The sequence below is a fragment of the Triturus cristatus genome, chromosome 10 (assembly GCF_964204655.1).
Source record: "Triturus cristatus chromosome 10, aTriCri1.1, whole genome shotgun sequence".
Lineage (NCBI taxonomy): Eukaryota > Metazoa > Chordata > Amphibia > Caudata > Salamandridae > Triturus > Triturus cristatus.
This window is the reverse complement of record NC_140593.1, coordinates 1,163,228,762-1,163,255,071: the sequence shown is the minus strand read 5'-3', so window position 1 is coordinate 1,163,255,071 and position 26,310 is coordinate 1,163,228,762. Positions and strand designations below refer to the sequence as shown.

Genomic DNA, 26,310 nt, shown 5'->3' with positions numbered 1-26,310 from the left:
ATTTCAAGTAATTCTGTTCATCCGTTCGGGCTGTAGCTGTGTCTAAAGGTCCTATGGAAAAATGCAGGGGGAAAACGTGTTTTGGGACCCCCCTTTTTACTCGGCCCCTACTTGACGAATCACCCCGAGACTTTCAGTGTAGGAGCTGAACGGAGCGCCCCATTAGTTTTGAAAATTTCGCGAGGATTCGTCAACCGGCGCCAAAGTTATTCAAAATAGAATTTTGAGATTTCCTATGGAAACTAGGTTGTAACTATAACTATCTACTGGCGACCGCCAGTAGATAATATATATATATATATATATATATATATATATATATATATATATATCCTTGTGTTTGATTTGTTTACCCTAAATTATGCTAAGACGTTGGGCCCTTGCTCACTTTGCCACTGGATTCAAGCTAGCCTGGCTTATGAGGGGTGTTACCCTGAAACTGGTCCCAAGATGCTTGTTTCTGGTCCAAGGAAGGCCTGGCATGGAAGTTCGGGCTGGACTGTTCCCATGAGGAACAGGATCAAGACTTGTTTGCATATGGCTGGTTCTGAACTGGGGTGGTAAAGTGAGCTAAAGAACAATGATGGATTCAACCCAGATGTGTGCCTGGGGTGAGTGTCTGAAAAGTTTCAGTGCTCCGTTCATCATTTCCTTGTGTTTGCCTTGTTCACCGTAAATTGGCATGGTATGCCCAGACGTGGGTCCCTTACTCACGCTGCCACTGGATTAAAGCTAACCAGGCTGATGAGGGGTGTTACCCTGACACCGGTCCCAGGTTACTTGTTTCCAGTCCAGGAAAGACCTGGCATGGATTTCAGGTTGGACTGTTCCCATGAGGAACAGGGTCAAGACTGATTTGCATATGGCTCGGTCTGAACTGGGCTGGCGAAGCGAGCTAAAGAACAATGATGGATTCAACCCAGATCTGTGACTGGGGGTCAGTGTTTGAAAAGTTTCAGCACTCCGTCCATCATCTTCTTGTGTTTCATATATATATATTACCCAGTGGCACGTGCCGCTGGCCCGTTTTAGTTAGGTCTGCTTTTTCATAGACTGAGCACATTTTGGTTTGCTAATAACTTTGGCGGGATTTACTGAATCTAAACAAAACTTTCAGAAAAGTTAATTCACCTCAGCTCCTTCATGGAAACTTTTGGTGTGATCTTTCAAGTGGGGTTCGGGAAAAAAGGAGGGGCCCAAAACACTTAGGGCCTGATGTAGATCTTGGCAGATCATATCTTACCATCACTTATTTGACGGTCTTCCCATCCACCGACTTGGCAGTCTACCTGTCACAATTAGATGTTGACTGGTGAAAGAGAGAAAAGATTCTCGCCGACTCCACCAAGAATTCTCAACTGCGTTGATGGCAGTATAGGCAGAAGCGGCTGTTGACGGAACTCCAGCCCCGATTTCCACTGTCCAATTTACAATGTGCCTTTCCTCCTTGACAAGTGTGGCAGGAATCTGTCATACTTTGATATGGCAGAATCAAAGGAAATGAGGAAAAATCATACCTTTTTTTCCTGCTTCCTACTTCCTTTTTCCATCTTGTACCCCATCATCCAGGTCCCTCTTTTGGTGCAACGACTCCACCACGACTCCCCTTTCAGAGAGACCTGTGGTAAGCTACTTGTACTACTGTCTTACGTATTGTGTATTGACAATTGGTATTGCCACGTGTACTTCTGCATTGCTCTTACATGCAACATTTTTCTTAGGTGTAATGCAGTAGTGTTCATTTTCCAACTCATGAAGGTAAAATGAACACATCTGTATCAAAACTTTAAAAAACATATTGTTATGATGCTTGTGGGTATTGTGCTTGTGGTGCCTGTGGGTGTGCATGCAACAGTGTGTGTATGATGTTTGTGTGGTGTGCAATATGTACCAAAAAGGGGAATAACACATTACCGTCATATACAGATTGCAAACACATCAAGGATCACATCGGATATGAAGTGCCATCTAGTGATGTCTACTTCTAAGCTCATGGCAAAGATGCTGATGCGCTGCCTGTAAAACTACCACCTCTTCCTCAAATAATTTTTCCTGAAAATGAGGGGCAAGACAACAAAGAAATTCACTGACAGAAAAACGCATTCTGAAAAACGAACATTGTGTCTTGCTTGCAGGCTGTGTGTAAGTGGTTGACAATTTTGCCTTTACCCTCCACTTTTTGCTAAAATTAATTCCGTTGGCTCCAGGACTCTGTGCACTTTACCCCTGCTAATCAATACTAAAGTGCTTGTGCTCTCTCCTTTAAACATAGTAAAATGGACTTACACCTGATTGGCATATATCATTTAGTTATAAGTCCCTTGTAGAGTACTATACTATATACCTAGGGCCTATAAAGTAATTGCTACCAGTGGGCCTGAAACACTCATTGTGTCACCCACTTAAGTAGTCCCTTAATCCATGTCCCAGGTTTGCCTTTGCAGTCTGAATGAAGATTTCAATTGCCAGTTCACCTTGGTTTTATAAACCCCTTGCCAAGACTTAAACTTCCCTCATATCAAAAATAATTCACTCCTAAAGTAGATCCTTGATAGCCCACAGGGCAGGGTGCATTGTAATTGAAAGGTTGTACATATACTTTTAAGAGTTACCTTGTCCTAGTAGTGAAAAAACTCCTAACATTGTTTTTCACAACCGTGAAGCCTACCTGCCCCATAGGATAATGTTGGGTTGCCTTATTACATTTAATTAGTGCTATCTTTTGAGTGGGAACAGCTAAACATTTCGTGGTTGGTGTCTGTAAATTGTAATTAAAAATCCTCTTTAACAGTAAAGTCATATTATAAGTTACCAATATAAAAATGTCTCTTTTAGAAAGTTGGCATTTTTCTGCCCTTACTATTTAGTGCCTGTTACTAGGCCACATGACTGGTGGCACTTGGTAGTTTGACTTTATTTATTGGGCTATCAACTGTCAGGATGAGGGGGTGGAACTGGGCACAGCCTCACTTGCAAATGAATAGGCTGTGCTCTGCTTTCACACAAAAGACTTTTCATCACTGTATTGTTCATACAGCCAGCTTTGACCCAGAGCTTTGGAGGCAGGAAACTACTAGATCTTCAAAGGAAAATCTCTTGCAGCTTCCACAACTTCTTGCTTGCAGCTGTGGCCTGCTGTGAACTCCACAAGACTGCTTTGCTGCACCTGGAAGGACTGCTTTGCTGCATGGAGTGTGGCTTGTACTGCTGTTTGAGTTCTGTTTCACCACTTGAACCCATGATTACCACATTGACTCCTGATCAGAGCCTCGGGGAAACAAAAGGCTATAACCACCTGAGCCCACTCCTGGACCTGGCCTGAATGAGTCCTAACTTCCCCAAGTGGTGCCCAGTCCTGGGCAAGATAGCCAAAATCCAACATTGGGGCTTACATTTTTTGGCTAAAAACTACTTTGAGAATGAAGAGGAGACCGGAGCCAACTTGCTCGTCTGTCCACCCAAGATATATCGCTGGTCCCCCTGACTTCGCGTCAGGTCCTGCTACATTCTTCTCCACTGCAGAAAATCCTGTTAAGCAGACCTTTCCCAAAAGATGAGCCGGCCTCATGGAACGTTTGTCAAATACATCCTCAAGCCCTGTACCGCTGGAGATTTTGACTTCCAAAAAAGTGACTGTCTAATCGATGAAATCTTCAACACGACATTGTTCAGCGGCACCCCGACAATGACACTCTCTTCTCAGACAACACCTGCAACCTTGCCCTGCTAAACTTTACCTTCTCAGGACATTTTCCATCAAATTTCTTCTAAGTCTAAAGGTAAGCACCTACGTGGCCCAAGCCACTTCTTGTATCTGACTGGTGCTCCATCGCTGTTGGCCATATTTTTAGACTTTGACCCGCTCTCATGCAACAAGATGTCTGCAGTTGTTGCTTTGATCTTTTAGATTTTTGACATTTTGTTCAAATAATTTTTAGAAATTAAATCTATTTTTCTTTACCTGGACTGTTCCCATGAGGCACATGGTCAAGACTGAATTGCATATAGTTGGGTCTGAACTGAGGTGGCGAAGTGAGCTAAAGAATGATGATGGATTCAACCCAGATCTGTGAGTGGGGGTGAGTGTATGAAAAGTTTCAGCGTTCTGTCCATCATCTTCTTGTGTTTGCAGCATTCTGAAGCACACATAGAAATAGGAAAGCACCTCTCATGGTTGTTTTTGTGCAGGGAGGTGTCCCTTCCTGCACAAAAACAAACACCCGTATAACACAAACACCCTTGCACCATGTCGCAAGGGTGCCTTCATTGGCGCATGGCAGCCCATTGTGTACCAGCTCAGGGGAAAAGGTCAGGAATGCGCCGTATTTGATAGATACGGTCCATTCCTGCCCTTTTCTTTTGACACAGGGCAGCGCAGCAAGATTACTTGCTGCACTGCCCTGCACTGAAACCTCGTAAATGAGGTCCTTGGGTTGTTAATAGAGATATGGCAGACTAATTGTCATCTGGCAGAAGGGCAAAAGTTAGAACCTCTGCCACCCTGACGAATTTAGAGAGTAGCCATCAAGTTTCACGCAACCCTCTAGTAAATCAAAAATAGATACATTTAAAAAAATAAACTGTAATGACCCTGATACACTGGACGTTTCCTCCCAGGGTGTGAAGTCAATTGATTTTTTTTCTGTTTGAGACCACACGGCTTTTCATGACAGTCCTGAACAGAATAAAAATACCTTATAACACCTGCTCAAAATAGGCAGCATGTTCATCTGGGCATTGTTGTAAGGTTTCCGCTAGCGGAGCCAGCGAGGGCTCCACTGATGGAAACATGACAGTCCACCTGACCTTAAGGAGGCCGATCAGTTTGACAGACAGGGTAGTCCACTACCTTTGTGTCGGTCTATCATGTTTGCCAAAATCTGAATAAGGCTCATCAATCCTATGTTGATTAATTATAAGGAGTGACTCTTGTGTTGATTCTAAAAGACTTCTTTAATTGCTTTATTTTACTGGAAGATTTATAAAGGGTGGACTAGGCTCCAAAGTGCTTTATAAAACAAGATGCATAGCTAAAAAGCTGGACTACAGAGAATTGCAGGTAACTTTGCAATGTGAGCTGTGGACAGTATGTGTGTACAAGTACTGAAAGGATCAGAAATGTAGCAAACAGTCTGCAAAGTACAAAGGTATATTAAAGAAGGCATCCAGAATAGTAGTTCACCCACTTTCTACTGACTATTTTACTCAGATGTAATAGCTGCCTTTGTTGCCAGATTATTAGTCATCTACAAGATGGACGGTGTAGAAGGGCTTCAACCATCTGTGGGTTGTTAAACATCGAGATGGCTTCTCTGGTCAGCTCGTCCTATTGAATAGTCTTCCATATGCATTCGTCGCTTGTCTTAGTGACACAGACCTGGTTCTTTGCCTGGTTCTCAGCATCGCCGCCTTCATACTGCTCAAATATGCATGTCTTTGGCCCTGATGAACAGGGTTGAGAATAGCAGGTCACAATCTGTTGAAGATATAAACAAAATAGCCTGGTCACCCAAAAAGCACAAAAGTAGCCACACGTAGTGTTAAGGATTTAAAATGTACTTTATAGCAAAGGTATTGAAGAAACTTCAAGCAAAGTTAACGCCAAAGTTGGCTTTAATTCGAATATTAAAAAATAATATTTTTGTATTATTAGAATATTTAAAAAATGTGTCCTCACTCTACAAAATGAGGTGATCAAAAGAGCTGGAGCTGATCTTTAGTACAAGTGCCCACAAATCATGAAATCAAGACATGACTTTTGAGATCATTTACCTAATGATCTACCTGAAAAAGAGATCATTAATTTCAATAACTAAGAAATGTGCAATGGAGTTGACCCTCTGAAATCATGTGATTCATTTTCAAAGTGACAGGAGATCATTTAGACCTATGAAAAAGTGTTAAAATGCTTTATGTCCATGTTTGCATGTATTCCCATTTGGAGATGAGCAATAATTCCCTTCTCTCCTGTGTCAGCCTGGGCAGTCACACACTAGATTTGCATTGTCATAACTGCTGGTGGAAGACACTATGTAGTGGTGTTTATAGATCAAGTGGATGCAAAGGTTGTGTGAACATAGTAATCCTCACTTTTTACTCCTAGGTATTAATGTGCTGCAAATAACTAGTGCATCCCATCAAAAATATGATTCCCTCTGTGGTGTTTTTTGCAGCCGTAATTTACTCCCAAATAAAATAATGGACAAAGAGGCACGCCGTTGTGATTATGACACTGAGCTCAATATGAAGTGTTGAGGATTGAGCTTGCTATGGTGATTAAGCTATTGCAGGAAAATTTATTTATTTCTGGAGTTTTATATAGTGCAAACTTGGCCCGAGGGCATCAGAGCGCTTTACATAGAAGATAGCGGACACAAAATTTACACATGGGGTGGATGCCGTTACGTATCCACTGTGTGGAAAAACAAGATCCAGCCAATTCAAATAAAATAGAAGCAGGTACAGAAGAGACAGACTTTAACATCAAAAGATGTGCTTTGGTGTTACGTGCGCATAGATAAAGGCGAACTAGGGTGTAAATATAATCTGCGGTGTAGGCGGGGGGTGCGCATGAAGCATACAAGCACAGCATACTACATAGTTGAGTGCCAACAATTCGAACCTTGAATACGAGGGGGCGTGAATTATCTAAAAAATTTACGAAGAAGAACCTGTTGCATAAAATAATCCCAAATTTAACACATTTTGTCTGAAGCACTGTAGGATCATTGCTGTTGCAATGAGTTTGAGGTAGCAGATCGTCCTATACCAGATTAGGGTTAATAGTGTTTTATGCTAAAAAAAAATCAGAATATATTCGGGGACCCCAGTTGCTAGCCTTGTTCAATCAACCAAATCGTGGGAAAGTCTCGTCCTGTGCAGCAGGAGCGAGCGGGGCGTCTTCCAGCGTGACACTAGACGAGAGCAGGGGCGTAACTCAGGCTCCCGCAGCCCCCATGGTGCGGGGGCCCCCAAGATCCAGGGGGCCCCCTCAGCACAGCACTCTGGCTGCAGAGCTCCTGAATGAGCCCGGAGGGGCCCCTCCACATGCCTTGCAGAGAGGCTCCCTCAAGTTTCCTTATGCCAGTGGACGAGAGGTGTTACTCTTGGGCAGCGTAGAGGCATCTGAGGATATTATTCATACAGAATATTATTCATACAGACATCAAAGCTTTGCTTTCCTTTACTAAAGTTGCATGAGGTATTACAGTATCCTCTGTAAACCATTTAGATACTAGAAATATGGCCCTCCCCAGTTTTGAAGCCATAAAGTATTAATTATTGACCATAAATAAATTATTTTCCCCATTTTCGGATTTTCATATCTTCTCCCCCTTTGTCCACTTGTGGTTGCTTTCTACCAGGTGCTTTGTGCCCCTTTCTGTCCTGATGATGACCTGATAAATTACAAGAGTTCGAAATGCCATAAACAAAATACCGCCTGAAAAATGTATTAATTGCGCAACGATATATACATAACATTTGGGTTTATTTCGTCATTCATACACAATACTGCATCAATCTTTATTTTTATTGTTACTATATTTTTATCTGTATCACCTGGGGCAGCCCACATGAATTTCATGAGCATTGTGTCTTCACTTTGCACTTCAAGCACTTTTCCTTTAACCAATATTTTATGCTGCCAGCCATAGAAGATAGAAAATGACATATCTTTTTTGGGATTATCGTTACCCATATCTTTTTTGTAATGTATTTATTTATGCAATATATTTGCCAGAAGTGTTGTTTGAATGACAAAGCTGTTTTCTTGAAAACACCTGGGACATTGTTATAGATGCAAGCATTACCCTAGTCCTTCTGGGTTGCTCCTGTTGTATATACTCTTAGGGAGATGTTCTAAAGCGCACACAAATTCAGCTGACTATAGAATGGATCCAGATGCAGATTCCAGAAATGATTAGAATATTAAAAGATCCTATAGGGAAATTGCTCTGGTCAAGTGCAGAGAACAACATTATTGACATTCGAAAAATTGAGGTGAAGAGATTGGCATAGTATTCGGAAAATTCTCTTGCGTGTCCTATGTTTTGTCCTCTTAGTCCATTCTCTTTCCCTGATTCTCTCTGAATCCAGGTATTATGTTCCCCTCCATATTCCTTTTGCTACTCTTTTTTTTGTCCCCTGGTCCCTCTTCTGGTAAGCAGCTGAGGCAGTGAAGGTAAGAGCGGTGGGGCCAGGTGAGGGGTGATTTCAAAGGATGATGAAGAGGGAAAATTAAATAAATAACTGATTTTTCCTCTTCATTTTCCGTCAAAGTCCCCCGTCACCTGGCCCCACCTCCCTAGGTCTTACTTGCATGGTCCGCGGCTGCTGGTAAGACTCCATTTTGCTGTGCAACTTATTTGGTAGCCTGGACAGGACCCATGACCCAGGGCATACTTACTTTACAGTGACATCCTTTGAGGTAGGCTCCATTTACACCTTGGATTTGCCTGGAAGACAGCGCACTCCAGCGCATACTGTCACTGCAGCTACTCACTCTGAGGAGGCCATTCTCAATGGAAGCTGGTCAGAGAGAGCAGAGAAAAGAAAAAATCTACCATTAGCATTCATTACAGTAATCACTCTTACTAATAGTGTGTCACCTGGAGAACTGAGAGTTTCTTCATGCATTTAATTGCAGGTGGAATTTAATGTATTAAGACTACTTTAATTGAAATACCCTGATACATCGAATCTACTGGTTACCGCTGGGCTCCTCCACTCGTTGTGAACACATGACGTTTCCTACATGTGAGAAGTTGGACATCTGGATCCATGGTGCAGTTACTAACATCCTGCAGGTACTCTCTGGCCAACAATAGTTGTGAAGAGAAATCCAGTCTATTTGATATGTTAGTAATTCATTCGCCCTCTTGTGATGACCAATACAACCAGAGACAAGGATTTGAATGAAATCCGGCTGTGGGCTCTACTGCTTAAGGTGAGAGGGCAAACTCCACTCCACAAGCATACAGACACTGAGCACACCAACAACAGTACCGAGCAGTCTTCTTTAAAAAGGGAAGAGGTGTGGTGCAGCAGCCGGGACAGCTGACTCTGGAACCCGGGGGCTCACAGTTCAATCCCCGGCCCCAGATCAGCCTGGCACCATGTGACTCTGGGCAATACCTTGCTTAATCTTCCAGACAGCCCCCAGTGCCTTGACACCCTCGGGTAATTGTTTACGCTTTACAAATACTGTACATTTACATTTACAAAAACAACTCATATGACTGCAGAACCGTATAACTACTTCAGTTCAGTCTCCCTGTTTTTTGTATCTGTAACCTCAAAAACGCTACTTGGGCTCCAACTTTAGCAATTGTGATTATATGGCTATGAGTCCAGCTGATGTCTTATATTACATCTAGTCATGTACCGGCGACACCCTATTCCCCGCCCTCCCTACCTATGAATTTCAGCAGAAATAGGAACAAGTCCATGGTTATTCTGCAGATCTGATGATTTCTCTAACTAACTCCTGCATCTCTTGTTGGCTCTTTCTGCCAGCTTGCCTTTAACATTTACTGGCAACACCAGGCCTAACATGAGAGGGAGTAAACCCCTGGGGATTGTCACATATGTGAGTGAACTGATTCTGTGGCCCCTTCCTAATCCAGTGAATGGGTTTTCAGAACACTCAGATAAGACAGCCTGTGCAGGTGGCCTGAGCCAACTCATGGCTCAGAGGTGGAGATCTCATCTGTATTTCAGTGGGGTGCAGAGCTGAGGAAGAAACTCTCAGTGATGGATTATGGGTGCATGCAACACTGAAATTATTGAAGTCATGACGTGTGTACTCAGAGAATGCCAAAATACTGGAACTGGCATGTCTGGGAATTTATTTTGGATTAGCTAGGTTTCACTACCAAAGACTGACTGCTTCCTCACTTAACACTCCATCCTAGGCTCACTGAAAGGAGATAGTTGGCTCCAGGACTGGTGGTACCAGTCTCCTGCTGATGTGCATGGCTCGACTAAATGGGGTTTAGGGATTGCAAGATAAGTTTGAATGTCAGTAGGAAACTTTCCTCCAGTAGCTGGTATGTATAGATTGTCCTGAGGAAGAGGATGCTATCCTCCGAGGAAGAATTCCAGTGGCTCTGTTAGAACTGGAATTTTTTTGGATTTTTGGAGGAATGAAAGCCAAGCTGGGGGAACTCTCTTAAGACTGTGAAGGGTTAACCAGAGTCTAAAGACCAGTCCTGGACATCGGCGGACACTTCTTCGAAAAGGCAGCTGCAGAACGTGGGATAAAACTATAGACGTGTTACTCCTGGAAGACTGGGTCAAACTACCAAAACTTTCACCAGCTCTCACAGCTGCAATTTGAATTTTTCCTTCTCTGATCTTTTCTGGTGGGAGACATGTGCTTCTGGGCCGCTTGCCAAATAGCCGTTATTGCAGAGCCTTTTCACATGACAGCTTGCCATGTTTAAAACAAGCATTTGCAATGCAACAGGTCTCGCATTTACGTGAGTTTGAGCTATTGGCATTGTAAATGACAATGCCTTTTATTTACTTTTGGTTTTTGAAACATAAATAAAATGCATTGTCATTTACAATGCCAATAGTTTAAACTTGCATAAATGCGAGACCTATTGCAAGGCAAATGCTTGTTAATTTCAGGGGTACCGCCAAAGGTGTTAAGTTGCCAAGAGATGCAACAACTGGTTTATATCGCTCCACTGTTAAACGTTGGTAGTGGGTATATGCAAGCCTTAACGACACCTGCCTCCCCCTTTGGTCTGTGGTCGCTGTTATTAGTCCATCGCCCCCTCGATGGCTTTCAGTCTTCCTTGTTAACCCCCAAATAACTGAGACAGATCTCGCCGAACGCCTGTGTATGAGCCTGCACCTTTCACTGCACCCGGCTGAACCCGATGCTTGTCAAACATGTTCCATTATAAACCTATGACTGTACCACCTAATTGGGACCATATTAAACATACGCTGCCCATACAGCGGTAAATCAAGCAGCCAATGGAAGCAAAGCAGAACTCTTTTGACCAGTGCTTAATTTGTAAAATATTAAGTGCCAGGGCTCTGACCAGGAGGCCACTGCAGCTTGCATGACCCATTGCCCCTGTCATCGCTGCCAAAACAACTACTAACCTGCTCTCTTGCATGTAAATGCGACAGTAAAGATTATTCCAGGTCCCCAAAGCTACAGGAATGCCTGGGAAGGCAGGTATTAGTAATTTTGTATGTATATTGTTCCCCTAAACAGCTGTAATACTGCTCCTCTCTCAATTACATGAGCAGCGCCACCTTGTGGCAGACTGCCCTAAATGTAGTGTTGACAATTAGGTGCCGGTGCCGAGCACCGGAAACCAATTAAGTGCCGGTGCTCAGCACCGGAAAGCTCCGGCTCAAATTAAGCACTGCTTTTGACACTTACACAAGAGGGGCTTGTCAAGGTGAGACATATTTATGTCAGATTTCCGCACTGCCTTTTCAAAGACACTTGAACTCCTTCCAGGCTTTAAGCTCCCTGCGGTTCCCAGGGGTTCTTCCTAGCACAATAAGTAGATACTTAACAGCAAATATTGGCATGTAAAAAAAACCTAGGCTCCGGCCATCGTACCCTGGAAGGCAACAACTGTGATCTTTGTGCGCGCCAAATGAAAGATTGCCTACCTCAGTAATCCGGCCGTGTTGTTACCCGGATATCGGCGCACCCCGGATCCCTCTTGAGAGCTTCTTCGCACCATTTGTTCTCACGTCCAGAATGTGCGCCTTTGAAGCCACAGCCCCCTGCCATTGTGAGGCGCAGCAATGACATTGGGAGCTTATTAGGGGCTAGGTTGCCAAGCTCTCTGCACAGGAGGGTCCTAAGGGGTAAATGTCTGTGGGAAAAATGCTCAGTTTTATTTTAAATACTCTATCCCCTTCTCTGATCTGTTGAAATGTCACCCCTGTCCGGCGGTTTAACTTCCCTCCTGCTTCCCCACCCTGCAATCGAGAATCACACATGGCCACTTTCCATGTGTATTTGAATATAAATGGAAAATATATGAAAAAGCTGCAATCAAAAAAGGCAAATGTTATCGTGCTGCATATTTTCCCTGAACAGCTTGTCCTTTACCTATGAGGTTATTATGCTTGACGTAACCTTTAACCAAATCAGTGATGTTGCATCTGCGAACTCGGGCTTTTTAACATATGTAGATGTTAGCACGCACTTTTGGAACAGTTACGGGGTGAATAAAAGTGTACACATCCTTCCCTGCAGGCCTCGTTTCTGCTTACGAGACGGGGCCAGGAGGTACTTTGTGAACATGATTCTCCCTCTCCATTCATCCCTGGCTCGCATTCACCCCACGACTAAAGCTAGTCTCGGCAGAAGATTCCTTCTCCATCCAGGTGTCTGGGTGTAAATGTACTCTTGCATTAGTAATGTAGTGGTATTCTACCATATAGTGTATTTTTAGAGGACCGGGGCAGATGTAGATTTAAAAAATGTGATGAGATAAGAATTGCGGCCCTGTTTAAAGCTCAGAAGAGTGAAACACAGAGCGCTTTCTCGTGTGAACTGCATTTAGACAACTAAAAAAAACAGGTGGGAGGAGGGGCCAATGTGCACTGTGCGAAGAGGAAGCGTGGGACAGTAAAGCAAAACAAGCTAGGAGCACACACTCCTACATCACGGGAAAAAAGATGGCGTCGGCCTGTCCAGATGGGTCGTCCTAAAAGTGGACAAGGCGGTAACCCAAAAGCCCACTTTCCAACCGCGCGCCATTGTTTAACATAAACGATGACGCAAGCCAATGGAAAAGAGGGGCGGGGCTTCAAGTACACTTCTGGAATCGCATCGAACGGCGAGGGCAGTGCATGCGCGCTGCTAACACAAGGCGAGACGTAAAAATATAACCATTAGAAAAGTGTCTAAGTTTAATGGTAAAAAATTCCAATGGGACCTCCAGCCAACTTCTCCCTGACTCTGTTCACTAGCGGGTAAGTCACACTGGGTGTCATTTTTTCAAAATATTCTTCATTTCCAATTTGATAACTGTGAGGGACTTTTCTGAATGCTTTCTTTGTAGCACTGTTTTGCAATTGTTTTTATATCCAATTCTCTTTATTTTGTGACTTTTCTCTCATTTGTGGTTTGTGTTTTTATCTCATGTGGTTTAGGTCTCTTGTATCTTCTATTGATGGCATCAGCATCAGGCACATTTCTGTAAATGTACTAGTTATTAGGAATGGATCTTCTCTGGGCAAGATGGCGTGTAATTGACTGCAGTAAGCCTGCCGTCTCACCCGGATGGATCAATGCTGCGACCAGCAATTAGTCAGACTGCTGTCTCAGAGGACGGATGCGGCAAGCTGGTCGGCGGACGCTCTATTGCTGCTGCTGCTCATTGTTTGGTGACTCACGGCATCATTTTTCTGCTGCAGGATAGTGAAAGTTGCTTTATGCAAGTGGTGCCGACGTGCGGACAGATACGTTATGGCAGCGAGGGGCGGTAAAAACATGAAAGCTCAAGTCACAGGCTCCATTGGAGGTGCTCCCGCACACACGGTGACTGCCAATGTGAGTGGAGCTAATGGGAGCTCCATTGAAGCAAAACAACGCATCGGTACGGGCAGAGGAAGAAGAGAGCCCGGCTGTAGGAAAACAGCAGAAGCAGTAGGAAAATTGGGAAAACAACAAGAGGAGGACCCAGCTTAGTCCATGCTCACGCCCATGTTCTCCAATCTATCGGCTGCGGAAATCACAAGTAAGATCCAAACAGTCACACAAGTAACCATACAACTTGGGACAGAGGAAAGCTTGGACGGTGCGGAGGTAGGGGTTAATGAGCTCGAGGATTAGGGGTGGGCGGAATTTGCGGAATTAACCTTCGCAAATTATCGCGAGAATGTTTAAAATTATCGCAAACAAGCAGAAATATCGCGAAGATGCGGAAGTTTTTTTCCGGCATGTTCGCGAGATTTTCTGCATGGTTGCGGGTCGCCAACTTACCCATGTGGTTGCTTGCGGGCGCGGCCATCTTGTTTTGAGTTGTTCTCGCGGTGCATGATCGCGAGAAGAAAGACGTGATCGCGCGACGCATGACGTCACTGCGGGCGCGAACTGTCGCGAGACAGCGCAAATGGCTAAAAACAATACAACATCTCATGGAGAACGCGACCGGATCAAGAAAACTTGTCGGCGAACGCAGGGATTCAGGTAAGGCGATCGCGCGCGCGCGAGAATGTATCATTTTACAGCGCGAGCAAGAAACAAATTATCGCCAAGCTGCGGAAACCGGAATTTTTGACATTTTCGCGCTCTCCGCGGAACGCAAAAATGTCAAATTATCGCAATTTCCGCGAACGGAACGAAATTTTTGCCCAGGCCTATCGAGGATGCCCCCTTTTGTTTTTTCTCCAGGAAATTTAGAGGATGGGGAAAAGGAAGGAGAAACAGAGTGCTAAAAATGGCCGGAGGTAGAAGGGCTAAGGAGCTAACCCCAAGGGATGGAACTCAAAGTAAAGAAAATTCAGAAGAACTACATGAATGCCTGGCAAGAGATGACCTCCCAAAAGTGGTACAACAGCGCGGAGGGTAATTATCTCCTGATAGAATAGGGGATTGCTTTTTCGCCTTAACCGATGGATGAATCAGACCCCTCTGGGAAGGAAGATACCTTTACCAGCAGTGAGGGGTTCTTGGAGTCAGATATCTCCTCTTCTGGGGACCAATTGCAATTAACCCAGAGGAAGAGAAGTACCGGGGTAAGTAAAAAAAAGAAAGACATTAAGAAATGGCAAGCAGCTGAAGTGGGATTATTCGGATACGCGACCTGTACAGCAGACAGAAGGGCCGATTGAAGTGACAGAGATGGTCCCTTTAGAGAAGGAACCCTCGCTAACCACGATATTTAGATCCATTTAGCAAATGCAAGAAGAAGTGAGAGTGGATGGGTGCAGAGCTAGAGTGGCAAATAAAAAAGTAGAAGCCAGGATTCGAAAGATAAATAAAAAGTGTGGGGACATTATGGAAAGATTGACATCGGTTGAGACACGGACGGAGACTCTTGAAGTAGAAATTGAGACTCTGAAGGAGGAGAATATCGGGCAGAGAGGTGTGATGTCGGATGTCACGGTCAAGCTTGAAGAACAGGAAAATAAACAGCGGAGAAACAACTTACGCTTCCTCGGGGTACCGGACGGGGTGGAAGACAGCAACCCGAGATTATATATTGTTAATCTGCTGAAGAACACCTATCCTGAGCAAGTTAAGTTGGACTGGGACTGCGAGATAAAACGCGCCCACCGGGTACCCCTAATGATGAAGAAGCAGCACCAAGAGCATCCTAGAGTGTTTTTGGTATTTTTTGGAAACTTTCTGTTGCGACAGCTTGCGTATGACCAAGCCCGACCTAATTCTCCAAAAACGCATGATGGTGTCTCTTTTTTTGCCAAGCCGGACTTCGCCCATGCACCGTCGAATGGTGTTGGAGGTTAAGACAGCTAATGACTCCTTTTCAGAAAGCAGACACAGAGGTCAAACCCAGTCAGACTGAAAGTTAAATATAAAGGGACTTCTTGCATATTTGCGTCTGAGATTCTAGCACAGGATTACTTGAATGAAATAGCAAAGTTAGAGAAAGGAGGGGGGCCTTGAAGATATGAGGGGTAGTAACCTCTGAGGCTAAGTTGAAAAGTATTGCTGAATTATCACTATTTGATGTAGTTTTATGTCATCACGGGGGGACGGTGGGGCAGTACATTAGACGCACATCATTCAGGCTATGCCTGATAGCCTAGGTTTTTGAGGGGGTGGGGGTTGTCAGAGGGGGAAGCGGGGGTTAGAGGGGTACAGGTGTGGGGAGGGGTGGGAGATAAATGGGAAAGATTTGGAGTGGGTTCTGGGGTACGAGCCGATACGTTGGGTTGGTGCAATGGTCAATGCCGGAGCAAATAATTTTTCTTGGTGGGGTAAAGGTAAAAAAGATTAATAATGAGTAAGTTAAGGATCGCAACGATCAAGGGCTTAGATTATTGCAAACTGACATCGTCTGCCTTCAGGAAACTCATGTAGAAGGGAGCCAAAAAGATCTGTTAAAATATCTGTGAAATAGCATAATTGGAGCAACAACTCAAGGCACACATACTCAGGGGTAGCAGTTTTGGCCCGTAATAAGCTATCCATTTTTCTTCAGTTAAAGCTGATACGTCCGGACACTGGATTATCGCTAGCTGTATAGCTCCTGGTTTACCAAGTTTACTTTATGCTCCCTTTATGGTAGTAGTGTTGATGATCCGGCCCTATTAGGCTGGTTATCGAAAGGCCTGTGGCATTGACAATTGACAATAGTGGTGTGCGGGGTTTTAACATTAACCTTGATAGTGGGTGGGAGCAGGGTGTACCATATACAGGCAAGAAACCAAAAGTTTATCAAGCCTTATGTGACGTGTCAGAATATGGACTGTGTGATGTTTGGGCGGAATTAAAGTCAAGGGATCAAGTTTTTACATACTACTCTGCGCCTCACCAGAAGCATGCAAGACTAGATTATTTTTTCATCTGGCACATGATCAGGCAGAGAAGCACAATTGAAATGGCCCTCAGATTCCTCTCAGACCATAATACGTTAATAATCGAGATCCTGGGAGGGAGTGACCAGGAGAAATCCTTTTCTTCATGGACATTCGAAAGAGCGTTACTGGTGGATGAAGGCTATGTGGAACACATGAAGAAATGCATTCCAGAGTTTCTGGGTAGGAACCTTGAGTCTGCCTCCGTTGCCATAGTCTGGGATACATTAAATGCTGGGATAAGAGGGGAATCAATGTAATCTGCATAAGGAAGAACAAAACAAAACAAAGGAACTTCTCGCTTTACGAAACAAGCTGGCACAGGTGGAAGGTGACTTAATTAAGGCTATACATCAGAAGAATAATATAGAATATGCCTGTCAAGGGATCGCGATAAATAAAGCAGCAATAGGGGAGAAACTCCTGAAAAAGGCTGTCGACAAGGCAACCGTGCACCGCGAGGAGATGTACGAGTGCAGTTAAAGGGTCGGTCATCTTCTTGCAGTTAGGACAAGAAAGGAAGTCACTAAAGATGAAAATAAGGCAATAAGAGACCCGCGGATAGGCCTGAGATTAAAGGTAAATGAGATCAGTACTGCCTTCTGTAACTTTTATCGGTATTTGTATAGGGAAGATCAAGGGAAGAAAGGCAGAGAGAAGAGCTGATAGGGAAGTATCTGGATCAACCTGCCGAGGTACTATAACAGGAGAAGAGAGGGGTCAGCTAGACCAACCACTAGCGTGGAATGAGATTGCTACTGCCATACCTGGCTTACAGAGAGGGAAAGTGACGGGACCGGATCTCATTCCCACTGAATCTTATAGGGTCTTTCAAGAACAACTGAGAGAAGTTATGGGGAATTTGTTTTTACAAATTATGGAGGGGATGAGTCCACCGGCATCATAGGCTCTGGCAAAGATTAATATCTTTCCAAAAAAAACAAGCCTTGTGAGGAACTAGGGTCTTATCGTCCTATAACCCTCATTAATGGGGATGTGAAAGTTTATTCCAAAGCTTTAGCCTCCAGGTTGTCACTAGTTATACATAACATTGTGTCCCAGAGCCAAACATGGTTTTATTCAGGGAGAGGTACCATAGAAAATATTAGGAAGAGCATCACACTTTTTGATGTGAGGCAAGTAGCAGGACACCCTATGGCTGCAATTTCTTTAGATGCCGAAAAGGCTTTCAATAGGGTCTCCTGGCAGATTCTTTGGGCCTCTTTGAGATGGAAAGAGATTGGGGAACAGGTTATTTGTGCAGTGAAAGCCCTGTATAAAGATCCGGAGGCTAGAGTTTGGGTTAATGGGGGATTGACCGAAGCATTTAAAATCACAAGAGGAACACCGCAAGGTTGCCCTTGCTCCTCAATATTGTTAGCCATATATATAGACCCTTTCTTGAAATATCTGGAGTATTCAGCAGATATACCTCTGCTATTTGAAACAGAGCATGTAAAGAAGGTGTTGGCGTATGCTGACGATGTTGCATTAGTTACATTACAACCCGAAATGGCAATGAGATCAGTTGAAAAGGAGGCCCAAATATTCGGCCTGGTGTCTGGCTATGCCCCGAATAGTTAGAAAACACAAATCAGGGTTAACAAATTTGCTCCAAGTTTGGATAAAAGGGTTGTTAAGAAGACCACATATTTGGGGGGGGTGATAACTGCGGAAATCGATGAAATCGTTAAGGAAAACCTGGATCCATGTGCCAGTGAAATGAAAAAGGCACTTAAAAGAATGGACAACTTACACCTTACATTGATTGGTTGAGTACATATTATCAAGATGGTATGTTTTCCTAAGGTTTTATACTTTTCAAGAGCAATTCCATTGACTTTTATGAACTCCTGGTTTAAAAAATGTGAAAGCATCTTTGCACAGTTCATATGGGCGTATTCTAGGCCTAGAAGAGCGATGAAATATCTGTTCTTACCTAAAGAGCATGGCGGCTTGGCTTTACCTAATCTTAAATTAGATTGGTGGGCAGCCTCTATTGAACATTACACAGTTTTTTTAATGCAAGCCATGGGGTGGAGTTCTCTAGGGATAGCTACCCTTATGCACAAGGGGTTGGCTACGATGTAGGAGAATGCTTATGGCATCAGCTTCATTATGGATACTACAAAAGAGTACGTTTTAAGACTCTACGTACGGCTTTTACAACCTTTGACATCATTTTGCTACAGGAAACCTGGCTTACGGTTTCTCAGCATGTTGAGGGTTATATTTGCTTTGCTAAACCAGCAACTAGGATTGGCAGATTTGGCCACTGTTCTGGTGGACTGGCCACCTACGTCCCTACAACAAGCTTACCTTCAACAACTCTATGGGCTCGACGTCGAATGCAATAATAGCAATTACAATCACCATCTCCCTCGAGGACGAAGAAACGGAGGTGTGCCTAATTAACTCGTATGTCCACCCCAAACGCAAAGCAAAAGACTCAATAGAAACTTGCAAACCAAGTAGCAAAGTATGCTACAGAGATGGAAAATCCGATGTTTATCTTGACAGGGGACCTAAACCAATATCTTATAGGCTCACCACAAGGAGAGGAGGTAGCTATACAAAGTGGAATATACAATATTCCTACACAATGCTTTCCACTGTATGGAAAGAAAAAACACTGCAACAGTCGCCCACTTGCAGATCTAGAACACCTAAACCTCCGAGCATTAAACTGAAGATTTCCGGATGACTCTCCACCAGTTGACTCATATTATTCTCCTACAACAAGTTCTATATTGGATTACACCTGTGAAAGCCTTGTTCTCTTCCCATATATCTCCGGATACAGAATGGGGGATAAGGGCGATAGTGACCATCGCCCTCAAGAATCCCAAATATCAGTGACTGTAGCAAGACCAATTAGGCCAGATGCAACTTTGGGGACTATCTTTACCTCCAACCTAAGAAGGATCAAATGTACAATAAATAATACAAACTCTAAGGCCGAAGCAGCAATCCAACTCTTTAGCTCGCAAGTATTTAGTCCAGAAGAGAAAATAGCATGCTGGGAACAGCTTACTGTTACACTACTAGAACAGCATGCAGATACCTTCGCTATAAAAGATAACGCCCAGAAAGCATGCGGAAAAAACAACATTTTGAAAGATCAAAGATCACAGTTCAAGCACCTCAAGAAATCAATAAATGTGACTCTGAGTAGGCTGAGAAGACTCCCAGGGAACGCCAGTGCACGAGCATCCTTGAAGGACCAAAGGGCAAATTTAAAAAGACTGAAATGGAACATCAACAGAGATCGTGAGAATGTATTTTGGGCAAAAATTTTACACAACACAAACTGCAACAACAGCGTCTGCTTCTGGAAAACTGTGAACGGGATTATCCATCCACATCATAAGGGCATTAGGTCATATATTTCGGAATTAAACTGGGTAAAATTCCTTACTACCCACTTTAACAATCAAATAGAAAGTGCTGGAACACAAATGGCCAATGGCTGGACATCAGAAGAACAAGCTGGAGCAAGTATAACCGAGATGAGGGAGCAGGAGCTTCCACCCAAAGAAAACAGACCATCAGGTGCAGTTAGCTGCTTCCTGTCTCTCTCAACCAAAAAGCAGATTGCTAAAGGGAGGAAAGAACGAGCTCTGGGACCGCATTCCACCTGCCCTGTTCAAAGCAAAGAGTGAAGGCTGGGCTGATATTCTGCAACCTCTATATCTGGAAGTCAGGCGGCTAAACAGAATACCAGAATCTTTGAAGGGCCAAACAATAGTGGCAATCTACAAAAAAGGAGACAAAGCTGAGCCCAACAATTATCGCCTAGTAGCTCTGATAGACAATGAAGCAAAATATTCTTCGGGCATCATACTAGAGGAACTCACAAACTGGGCTGAGGCGAACTTGATAATATCGCTGAACCCGACCGGATTTCGCAAAATGGCCAGTGCATCTACAAACATCCTTACAATTTTGCTACTAATCGATGCAGCTAAAGCCTCTAAACTACCTTTACACCTATGTTATATTGACTTCAGTGCTGCTTTCGATAATGTGGAGAGGGGCAGACTGTGGGGCAAACTGGCGCAATGGGGCATACCACAGCCTATTCTAAACATGCTGAAGCTTCTACACACAGATACCTGGGTGCAGGTGAAACTAGGTGGCAGAATCCACATCTCCTCGAAAGTTCCAACAATAAAAGGATTGAAACAGGGTTGTGTGCTTGCACCAACCCTGTTTAATCTATTCATGGCTGACCTTCCAAAGGTGCTTGACACCTGCAACTCTCATTCACCGAGGATAGGAGGAAAAATATTGTCCAATCTCATGTATACAAATTATGTAGTTCTGCTTAGTCACACTCATGTTGGTGTTCAGCATCTACTGACGGAAATGGAGAACTACGCCACAGAAAACAACTTAAAAATAAATCTGAGCAAGACTCGGACAATGTCTATAAACAACAAAAAGAACCTCCAGAGAAATTGGTTCCTTGGTGGCACAAAACTTGACCCAGCTCATAAATACAAGTACCTAGGAGTCATATTCGATAGGGAAGGGTCGTTTTGGCACCAGAAAGAGGAAGCACGAAGGAAAGGTCTGCTGTTTGCTTCAACAATGAAAAATCTTGCAAATAAATTGATGGGGCTGACTCTGACTGGTTTAGCCTGCACTACTGCAGGTAGTGCAGGCTAAACCACTCCCCTCAATTGCTTATGGTAGTGAGGCAATGCGGAGAAGAGATGCAAAGGAGCTGGATAACATGCAGGTCAAAGCCTATAGAACTATGTTCTGCCTTCCGTCCTATACATCACCTGCTCAAATAAGGTTGGAGTTTGGCCTTCTATGACAAGTTCAAGCTAGGGATGGTGCTTATATCATCTGCTGGCACAAGATCAGAAGTGCCACTATAAACACGCTAAATTATCTGCTGTGGCATGATATACAGGGTAAACAGACATAATATCGAATTCAAAATATCGACAGGACAGAATATCGAGTTTTTAATATAGAATGGACAGAATATCGAATTGCCAAAATATAGTGGTGAAGAATATCGAAAATCAGGTAAGAAATAAAATATCGATTTAAATAATATAGAAGTAAGTAATATCAACAGTCATAATATAGTTGTTAAAAATATCGAATTTTTTTATAGTGTTTTAAGTGTTAGTATATGTGTTAAAAGTATGTATAAATTTTGGAATGTATGTTTGAATATTTTTAAAGTAATTGATTTTATGTTATTTAATTTTTGTGTAATTTAATTCCGTAGCGGGTTGTGGGTTTATAGGGGTTTAAGGTGGGAAGTCATTTAATTATAGTACATTAAATAATAATTTTTAGGAATTATTGATTGTTTTTAATTTAATTTTGCGTTTTACTTCTGTAGCGGGTTGTGGGTTTATAGGGGAATAGGGTGGGAAGTAATTTAATTGTTATTAGGTAATTATTAATTGGTATTGAAAATTAATTGGTTGTTGATTAATTATTAATTGGTAAATAATTTGTATTAATTGGTAATTAATTAGTATTAATTGTTTAATTGATAATTATGTTAATTGTATTAATTTATTATTTGCAGCGGGTTGTGGGTTTATAGGGGAAGATGGTGGGAATTTTTAATTGTAAATAATTAATTATTGAAATAATTTTTGTATATTGCTAATTCATTTATTCTTAATTAATTATTAATTGGTATTAATTTTATTTATTAATTTTTGGTGTTGAAAATTACTTGGTTGTTAATTAATTATTAATAGGTTATTAATAAAAAAAACATTGGTATTTATAATAAAGTAATTATTAAATATTGTTTGATTGGTAATTAATTTTAATATTTTTATTTGGTATTATTAATGTATTTATTTTTAACAAAATGTTAAATTATTATTTTCCCTACTATTGCACTCACTGGAGTGGGAATAGTCATTTTTACCCCTAAGCTATCCAACGCTTTCCCTACTATTGCACTCACTGGAGTGGGAATAATAATTTTTACCCCTACGGTATCCAATGCTTACCCTAGAGTTGCACTCACTGGAGTGGGAATAGTAAATTTTACCCTCCCGCTATTCAACGCTTTCCCTATTGTTGCACTCTCTGGAGTGGGAATAGTAATTTTTACCCCTACGCTATCCAACGCTTTCCCTACTGTTGCACTCTTTGGAGTGGGAATAGTAATTTTTACCCCTACGCTATCCAACGCTTTCCCTACTGTTGCACTCTTTGGAGTGGGAATAGTAATTTTTACCCTCCCGCTATCCAACGCTTTCCCTACTGTTGCACTCTCTGGAGTGGGAATAGTAATTTTTACCCCTACGCTATCCAACGCTTACCCTACAGTTGCACTCACTGGAGTGGGAATAGTAATTTTTACCCCTACGCTATCCAGCGCTTTCCCTACTGTTGCACTCTTTGGAGTGGGAATAGTAATTTTTACCCCTACGCTAGCCAACGCTTTCCCTACTGTTGCACTCTCTGGAGTGGGAATAGTAATTTTTACCCCTACGCTATCCAACGCTTTCCCTACTGTTGCACTCTTTGGAGTGGGAATAGTAATTTTACCCCTACGCCATCTGACGTTTTCCCTACTGTTGCACTCACTGGAGTGGGAATAGTAAATGTTGCCCTCCCGCTATCCAATGCTTTCCCTACTGTTGCACTCTCTGAAGTGGGAATAGTAATTTTTACCCCTACGGTATCCAACACTTTCCCTACTATTGCACTCACTGGAGTGGGAATAATAATTTTTACCCCTACGGTATCCAATGCTTACCCTAGAGTTGCACTCACTGGAGTGGGAATAGTACATTTTTCCCTCCCGCTATTCAACACTTTCCCTACTGTTGCACTCTCTGGAGTGGGAATAGTAATTTTTACCCCTACGCTATCCAACGCTTTCCCTACTGTTGCACTCTTTGGAGTGGGAATAGTCATTTTTACCCCTACGCTATCCAACGCTTTCCCTACTGTTGCACTCTTTGGAGTGGGAATAGTAATTTTTACCCTCCCGCTATCCAACGCTTTCCCTACTGTTGCACTCTCTGGAGTGGGAATAGTAATTTTTACCCCTACGCTATCCAACGCTTACCCTACAGTTGCACTCACTGGAGTGGGAATAGTAATTTTTACCCCTACGCTATCCAACGCTTTCCCTACTGTTGCACTCTTTTGAGTGGGAATAGTAATTTTTACTCCTACGCTAGCCAACGCTTTCCCTACTGTTGCACTCTCTGGAGTGGGAATAGTAATTTTTACCCCTACGCTATCCAACGCTTTCCCTACTGTTGCACTCTTTGGAGTGGGAATAGTAATGTTTACCCCTACGCCATCTGACGTTTTCCCTACTGTTGCACTCACTGGAGTGGGAATAGTAAATGATGCCCTCCCGCTATCCAATGCTTTCCCTACTGTTGCACTCTCTGAAGTGGGAATAGTAATTTTTACCCCTACGGTATCCAACACTTTCCCTACTGTTGCACTCTCTGGAGTGGGAATAGTAATTTTTACCCCTACTCTATCCAACACTTTCCCTACTGTTGCACTATTTGGAGTGGGAATAGTAATGTTTACCCCTACGCTATCCAATGCTTTCCCTACTGTTGAACTCACTGGAGTGGGAATAGTACATTTTACCCTCCCGCTATCCAACGCTTTCCCTACTGTTGCACTCTCTGGCGTGTGAATATTAATTTTTACCCCTACCCTAGCCAATGCTTTCCTATTATTGCACTTACTGGAGTGGTAATAGTACATTTTACCCGCCCGCTATCCTACGCAAAAAATATTGCATTTTTTAAATTAATATTACGTTAATATATATATATTATTAATATTTTTTTTACTTACATTAATTATTTATTAATTTTAAAGTAATTTAAGTATTTTTAAGTATGTTTCAGTTAATTACATGTTTTATTTCATTAATTTAAAATTAATTTTAAGACATTTACAATCATTAAATATTGTGACTAACTATATTTGTTACAACGATATTTTGGATTCTATATCTTTGTACTTACTTGTTTGGAGATAGGGCTTCGATATTTTGGCATTCTATATTTTTACTTCGATATTTTGGCAATTCGATATTCTTCTTCTCGATATTTCGTCAGTGATCCGATATACAGCATTGGGAGCACTCCCAAGCTAGAAGTTATCTTCAGCTAACCCAAAAATCTACCAAACTCACGGGACTCTGGGATGCGCAAATTGGCTATTCGAAATTTTAAAAACTAGCCTGGAAGACCATAAGGTTGGGGTTTGGCCTTCTATGACAAGTTCAAGCTAGGTATGGTGCTTATATCATCTGCTGGCACAAGATCAGAAGTGCCACTATAAACACGCTAAATTTTCTGCTGTGGCATGATATACAACATAGGGTGCACTCCCAAACTAGAAGTTATCTTCAGCTAGCCCTAAATCTACCAAACTCACGGGACTCTGGGATGCGCAAATTGGTTATTCTAAATTTAAAAAACTAGTCTGGAAGACCATAAAACAAATTTCCTTGGTGGAGGACAAGGCAAGCTTCTCAAATAGATCTCATGCCTGGATGACCCTTAACTCTTACAAATTACTTGCTCCACAAACATTTTTCAAACAGGGTTACCCTGGGTCCATAAACATGAACTCATTGAGGCATAGATTGGGAATCTTCCCGTGTGCACAGCATTTTCCACCATGCCTGAGGACAGTAGCACAACAGCCATGCAGGCTGTATAACACCAAGCAAGGCGATATCTTACATATAATCTGCTTATGCAAGGAACTGCACGAAGCATGGCAACAACTTCTAAAAGAACCAATCAAACAGAAAGGCATCCGTACCAGAAGGCAAGCAGTGCTAGCCAGCATAAATCCAGAAAATACACAACTAAACTGCGGAGTGGTAAAATTCCTTATGCTGGCTGAACAAAAAATGCCCAAAACATCAAAAGCTTCATTAGGCCTTGACACTGCAGGTTGTCCTGTTGACGGGAATATGTCTTAAATCGGACCACTCCAAGGACATACCGCCAGCAGTACAGGGATAATCCCTGTAACAAGTGGAGACAATTCTGAACAACATACTCAATACGACTTGATAAAAGGGAATATATGGCTGGAGTTAAAAATATGAGACTGCAACTTACAGTATCCAGCTACCTAATGTCATTCATTGTGATTACAAGTAATTCTGATTTTATATTGTAAAGAATTTTAACTGGGTTTTATCTGAAGATTGCCTTTCATAATTTCAAAAATCAAAAAGGCAGCAAAGGTGGATGAAATCACACTGACTGTTGACATTTAATTTTTTGTTTTAAGCATCAACAATGCAATGGTTTTAATTAACTATGCAAAAAATAAAGAAACTTGAGAAACTACATAATGCTTTTAGGGTATGGTCATCTGTACGGCTTTTGGTTGGGATAGGGAAATTAAACTACTGCACACCCTTTGTACAGAATAAGGTCCTTTCTGACATTTTTAATGATCATTATGTCGAGAAGTGGGTAAAGGCTGGTATAACACAGGTTGGGAGCCTCTTCAATACAGGTGGTTTAATGTCATTTGAGGAGGTGAGAGGGAGTTAGGATCTATCTAATAGAGAATTCTTTAAATACTTACAAGTTAGGGACTTTCTGTTTAAAAAGGGAGGAGGAAAAAGAGAAATTTGGTGGACAAATTAAGACAACCTGGAATTCCAAGGAATGGGGTATTATATGTAATATTACATAATTATATGAAAGATGATCTGGGGAAATACTCTACAAAGTGGCAAGAGACCCTGGGAATTACAGATGGAGATTT

The 26,310-nt window shown here is 42.5% G+C and overlaps 1 protein-coding gene across 1 annotated transcript in view; it reads right to left on the bottom strand.

Moving 5' to 3' along the window:
* Window positions 1-5,326: 5,326 nt before the first annotated feature.
* The window catches only part of LOC146796838 (metalloproteinase inhibitor 1-like), a 100,230-nt gene continuing 79,246 nt past the window's right edge, over window positions 5,327-26,310 (bottom strand). The window contains exons 4-5 of the mRNA XM_085630242.1: window positions 8,408-8,529; window positions 5,327-5,476 (exon numbers count right to left, since the gene is read on the bottom strand). Coding sequence (XP_085486368.1) covers window positions 5,327-5,476; window positions 8,408-8,529 — 272 coding nt within the window. The remainder of the gene's footprint in view (window positions 5,477-8,407; window positions 8,530-26,310) is intronic.